Source organism: Euprymna scolopes, chromosome 46 (assembly GCF_053919585.1).
Source record: "Euprymna scolopes isolate OS-2025 chromosome 46, ASM5391958v1, whole genome shotgun sequence".
Classification (NCBI taxonomy): domain Eukaryota; kingdom Metazoa; phylum Mollusca; class Cephalopoda; order Sepiida; family Sepiolidae; genus Euprymna; species Euprymna scolopes.
Window position 1 is genome coordinate 204,861,793 of NC_136527.1, and position 6,439 is coordinate 204,868,231.

Genomic DNA, 6,439 nt, shown 5'->3' on the forward strand with positions numbered 1-6,439 from the left:
TGACTACATCTCCCACACAAAGAACTGGTGAAGTCCCTCCTTGTTGTCTTTGAGCATGCTCTCTTATACTAAGCAGATAATCTTCGTACCAAATTTTCTTAAATCTTTTTAATGCATCATTCCTGCAATTTAAGGACTCTAAGAGTTGTTTCCGAGAGGGAGGTTCTAGTTGATAAATACCCTCCCCATCCATTCTCAAAATCAAACGAGGGTTTACTACAGGGCGTAAAAAGTGATTTGGACTTATTATTTCCAAACTTGAGTCAGATGAACCTCTGTAAGTCAAGGGACGGTCATTTATGGCATTTTGTACATCAGAAATAATTGTCAGGAGATCGAAATAATCATGACTAGCTCGTCCAATTAATTTATACAAGCAAGACTTGATGGTTTTAATCAGTCTTTCCCATACACCTCCATACCAAGGAGAGTGTACAGGGATCTTAACATGCTTGATTTGGCATGTCCCCAATTTCTCCCTGAATTCACTGGAAGCAATCATCTCATGAATCATGTCACATCCAGCCACAAATGACTTAGCATTGTCACTATAAATATGCGAAGGAATCCCATAAATATTTGAAAATCGAATCAAGGCCATTAGGAATGAGTGAACAGACATATTCTCAATCAGTTCTAGATGAACTGACCGTACCTCCAAACAAGTAAAGACCAGGATATACATCTTCACCCTCTCCCCACCTCTCAGAACCCACAGATGACCCGTATAGTCTACTCCTGTGTGCAAAAATGGTCTTATCATATTCACCCGATGTTTAGGTAAATCAGTCATTTTGGGGTAGGTAAATGGAATAGAGTTAAATTTCTGGCACAAGGAGCATCCTGATAAAATTCTCTTTACCGCCTGCCTACCCTGGGGTATCCAGTACCCAGATAACCTGACCTTATTCAAGGTAGCAGGAACACCCAGATGCTTACACTGGTGGTGACAGTCCAATATTATGAGATTAGTAAGATGGTGATCCTTAGCAATAAGCAAGGGATTAACTATTTCGTATTCATATACAGAGACCTTCCCAATTCTTCCCTTGGATCGAATTAATCCTTCCTTATCCAAAAAAAGGTTTAGACTTCCCACTCTCGGTGGTATTGACCTACCTGAAGGATTTTGTAAGTATTCTAATTCCTCCCAGAAGGATTGTCTCTGCATTACTTTAATCAAGTGTGTCCGAGCCATCTTACCAAAGTCGGAGTCTCTTTTCCTCAACCTATTAATAAACTTGAACACACATGTGGTGACATTTAATAGTTTAGACAATGAAGAATATCTATCATATTGCACAACTGGCTCCTCCTGGCTGTGCGAAACAGCACAAACCATCGAAGATACAATCTTTTTGCTTTCTGGGCTCAAACAATTCAAAGGATTTTCAGGCCAAGAAATCGGTTGGTCTCTTAGCCAAGACGGTCCAGAAACCCAATATTCCAAATTGGCCCTCAGTTTAGAGGTAGGAATACCCCTGGTGATAAGGTCAGCGGGATTCTGTGCAGTAGGCACATATTAAAACTGAATGGCCACACCAAATTTAGACATCAATTCAGCCTCCCATTGACTAATGTCCTTCAATCTATTCATGACAAAAACATTCTTGCTATTAGTCCGCCTTGTGACCAACCAGGATAATACTATTTGTGAATCAACTGCAAGAAATACCTTTTTGAAACTTACATTAGAATAGGCCTTCAACAAAGTCGGAAGGCACTTGATGGCCAAGAAGGCTGATAAAAGCTCAAGAGTTGGTAAACTCTTCGATTTAAGAGGCGTCACCTTTGCCTTGGAAAAAACCAGAGATGAAACCTTCCCCTGGACTGCATATGCTGCAAATCCATATGCCCTTTTGGATGCATCACAAAACAGAAATAATTCAGCTTCCCTCCCTTCGTCAAGGGTTTTTCTAGGGAAGGTAACAGAACCAAGTTCTGACAATTCATGAGCGATGACTGCCCATTTGGATTGAAGTTCACTTGGCACAATTTCATCCCACTCAAAACCTAATTTCCACAACTCACTAACAAGAGTACGTACCTGTATAGATACCGGCAAACATAATGAGAGTGGATCGAATATCCTTGATGCTTCAGACAGTATATGCCTTTTAGTTGCTGCCTCAGGGTTACAATTATAGGAAGCAATATTGATGGTATCAGTTAGAGGATCGTAACGATAACCTAATACCTTCTCCCAAGGACAGCTGTGACTCACAAGAGTACCATCTCTCCTCATTAAATCGTGTAATTCTGTATGATTAGAATTGCAAGATTGGAGTATGAATCCTCCTTCTTGCAATCTTTCTACTGCTCGTGTATACAAGCCCGTTAACTCATCCAAGGAATTGCTTGTTTTAATCAGATTATCTACATAAAAATTAGACTGTAACATCCCAGTGCAATCATCCAAAGGATAACGCCCAGCATGAAATTTTAGTATGCAATTCAAGATGAATGGGCTTGCACTAAACCCAAATAAGATTGTTGTGTAACGGTAACACATTAGCTTATTATTTTTTCGCAGAAAGAAACAAAATTTATTCTTATCAGATTCACTAGATAATCGAATCATCAAGAATGCCTTCTTGATGTCTGCTAAAAATACATACCTATTTGTTCGGAAAAGCAGAGTTAAATCAAGCATGTCCCCTGTTTAGTTGATCCCAGGATAAGCAGCATCATTTAGAGAGACACAGTTCTTAGTTTTAAAAGAACAGTTAAAAACTGGTCGAATTTTAGTTGTAGTTGTATGCTCGTCTTTGAACACAGGTCTATGTGGAACCCACACATAATGCTTGTATTCCTGAGGGGAGCATTCTAGGGGTTCAATTATCCCTTCTCTTTCTTGGTCTTCAAAAACCTTAATATACTCCTCATATAAGTCCTTCTTCTTTAAATTGAATACTACTCTGTCCAGCACCTTAAGTGCTATATGATGGTTAGATTGAACCTGAGATAACTTGTCCTTATGCCAAGGCAATTTAACCAAATAATGACCATCTTTATAAACTATGTTTTGCATGAATTCTTCCATCTTTTGATTGTCATAGTCAGAAACCGATTCTATGTCAGGCAGTCCCAAGGATTCTAGACTAAACATCCATTCCAAGCCCCGATCCACAGTGCTTCCTTCAAAAATGTCGGCAAATGGATCCACATAGGTCGGAACAGGATTCACAATACTATTAACCAAAGAATCGTTACAATAGTACTGCCTGTCAATTTCATAGCTCAAGGCTCCCGGAGTTATAGCAATCTTACTGATTTGGTTCTCATGCAAAAAATGTTTTGTATTTCCTATGGGGATAATGCCAGCGGATGTCTGCCAAGCCGCACCATTCATGCATCGTGTTATCTTCATGGGACGCATATATTGAATCAAATCAATTCCCATGAGACCCCACAATTGTACACTGCCACTCTCTATCTCTGCAGCAAAGGTATAATTCAGTTTTCTTAGGTTTTCCCAAACCAGAGGAAGGTCTGGTACTTTGTGAGACAGATTCAATTCGCAATCAATTAAAATAGGTAGTTGGGGGGCTACTCCTGGCAAGACCTCTACAACTGCTGTTAACTGCTTGAAAATGCGGCGTTTTCTCCCCACAAAGGTCACAACTTCCATGGCCACCTCCTCCCATGAGTCTGGATCGCACTTCAGGTGCTGAAGAACCCTTTCAGAGAAATATGACCTCTGACTGCCTGAATCAATAAGGCAATTCAGAGAAACTGAGGAGGCTCCCCTTTTAATTGTGATGTTGACCATTGGCAGTAGGTTTTGAATGTCCCCAAGTTTTGTACTTATGCTAGTATTTATTTCTGTTTCCTCTAGTCAAATTGAGGACACATAGAAGCATAATGCCTCCGAGACTTACAATACCTGCAAGGGAATCTAAATCCCTTGACTCCTGGACAGGCTTTCTGATCATGGCTGGCAACTGTGCAGAACTCACATAATCCAAGTTGCCTACAGCGTTGCAGGCGCTCATTGTATGAGGGATAGGTAGTACACTGAGAACTAGTGTGTCCATTTCTTGCACAAAAATTGCAATAAGGAATCTTGTCTTCCAAGTCTAGGTCTGCGTGAAAACTTTGTAATGCAGAATTTTTAGGTGGGCTTCTCGTCCAAACAGCATTTGACCTTGGCTTAAACCGTGGAATCAGTTCTGTCTTAGGAGTTGAAATAGGTTTAATCCGGAGTAATGCTTTAATAACTTCGTGACTATACTGCAGTATGCAGTTCAAGCCAGGATATGGTGTGCTAGAGCCTCTAATGAGCTCTGCCTTTATCTCATCAGGGATCTTATCAAATAGGATATGAGCCACCAGACATCCACTTCCGGAGTCCTCAACTAAAAAATCATAACCATAGTCTGAATCTAACTCACCAAGTTCATACTGAACCTGGGAAAGATATTCCTTTAGTTGTTCGTAAGACTTGTCCACCTTAGGTGTAGACTGCACTATTCTTTTAAAAATTTCTTCTCTAATGGCTTCTCTGCCCCAGTATTCCTCTTTTAAAATATTTATGGCCACATCATAATTATGGTCATTTTCTGACAGGTGATGGATCAGATGAAATGGCCGACCTATCACATATGCCTTAAGGCATATGAGTTTTTCCTTCTTTGAGCTCACTCCAGATGTGCAAAACTCAAAACTGGTTAGGAAATCCCGCAGGGCAAATTTATTGGTTTTATCAACGCCAGTAAATGTTGGACATGTTATTTTAGGATTCGCTAATTCAATGCCAGATTGAGCTGGGGAAGGTAGAGTGGGAGGAGTTAAGGTTAGTAAAGGGGAATGGATCTCTGGAACCGGTAAGGAAGCATCTAACTGCGACAATAATTTATTCACCCTGGTTTTGTAAGTGAAACTGTCTGTCAAACAGCTCCTCATCTCAATCGATGGTGTCTCCTTCATTATTTTCTTGTCAATATGCAATAATTCTTGGAGCCACTGGATAATGTCTCGTTTATGAAGTTCTAATACATCTCTCTCAAGAGGTTCAAGTCCACTAAGATTTTCTAGTGTTAAGTCTATCATCGTACGAGTGACTCTCTGATCTTCCAATAAGGATGACCGTGATGATTGTTCAACTTGTAAGGAATTCATTTTAATATAAAAAACAGTATCTGTTGTAATGTATAGCGAATTCTTAATAGGATGCTATAAAAAAGGTATAATCAAGGACCAAGGTCTGAGGCTAAGAAATTTATCCTAACACATCAATGACAACTGGCTGAGAGAGAAAGAGAAAAAGAACGTCTTACCTCTTGCAACAGATGCCGTCGGTTGCGACCTCAGGTATTAGTCCTTGTGGTCCCGTAATAATTCTTTATCAATACAATAATTGATTGAGAAAGAAAAAACAAAGGAACTACCAAGACGGTGTCCCAATAGTAAATAAGAGAAGAAGAAAAGAAAAGGAAAGAGAAGAAAAGGAACAAATTCAGACACGGTATGAACCGATTGTAAAGATGGGGGTAAAAAAATAATAATCAAGCTAGTCAACCCATACAATTTTATAGAAGGTCTAGGGTCACATGATTTATCCATTAGTATAAAAAACAATCACAAAGGGAAAGACGCTTTCGCATCCATCTCTCAAACCCCAAGGTCATTGAAGGTAGGAAAGATTTTCTTATATGTAAAAGATTGAACATTTCAGTATTATTTGGATTAGTCGAACTACTGTTTACATCCAAGATGAGAACAGTAATCCAAATAATCCAAATATAAAAAAATGCAAAACTGAATATTTCACATAAACAATTCAAAAAGGAAGGAATTGAACAAATAGCGAAGTCAATCAAATAACAAAAACTAGATTTGAACCAACAAAAAACAAAACAATAATTACATGATTACATTATGAAAACTGCGACTTATTTTTATCAGATTCGATTCTGTTAACTTTACGATGACCTTAACTTATAATTCCAGACTTAAATCTGATGTTTTACATGCAATCAACGACAAACGATGGAAGTGTAGTAGCTGTTTCTAGTTTGTTTGCGTATTTCAGCAATGTGTCGCGTTGTTACCATTCTGGCTTTCCTTGTCATGTTTTGCGCCCTCCCATGTATTACCCCCTCCTTTAATAGAAAAGTAACGTAATGTTGTAAAATGTCCCGACTCGCAGATGTAAATATGAGAAAAAATATAACAGAATTGATACTGAACAACATTCAGATCGCCTTGTAATTTGCTTGGACCCTACTATATATATATATATATATATATATATATATATATATATATATATATATATATATATATATATATATATATATATATATATATATATATATAAAACTGTGTGTGGCGTACTGAGAAAAATATTTTTTCTCAAAAATAAAAGTGAACAAAATTTATTTGTACAAAAATCTGTATACATGATTCTAGTGTATAAAATAATTACACATAAAAA

General features: G+C 38.1%; 2 protein-coding genes across 2 annotated transcripts; both read right to left on the reverse strand.

The window, feature by feature from the left end:
- Nucleotides 1-1,522: 1,522 nt before the first annotated feature.
- On the reverse strand, nt 1,523-2,512 carry LOC145270335 (uncharacterized). The gene has a single exon (XM_080125981.1). The coding sequence runs from the start codon at nt 2,510-2,512 to the stop codon at nt 1,523-1,525; it is 990 nt and encodes a 329-aa protein (XP_079982107.1).
- A 1,322-nt stretch (nt 2,513-3,834) lies between these two features.
- Nucleotides 3,835-4,929, reverse strand: LOC145270336 (uncharacterized). The gene has a single exon (XM_080125983.1). The coding sequence runs from the start codon at nt 4,927-4,929 to the stop codon at nt 3,835-3,837; it is 1,095 nt and encodes a 364-aa protein (XP_079982109.1).
- Nucleotides 4,930-6,439: the final 1,510 nt, after the last annotated feature.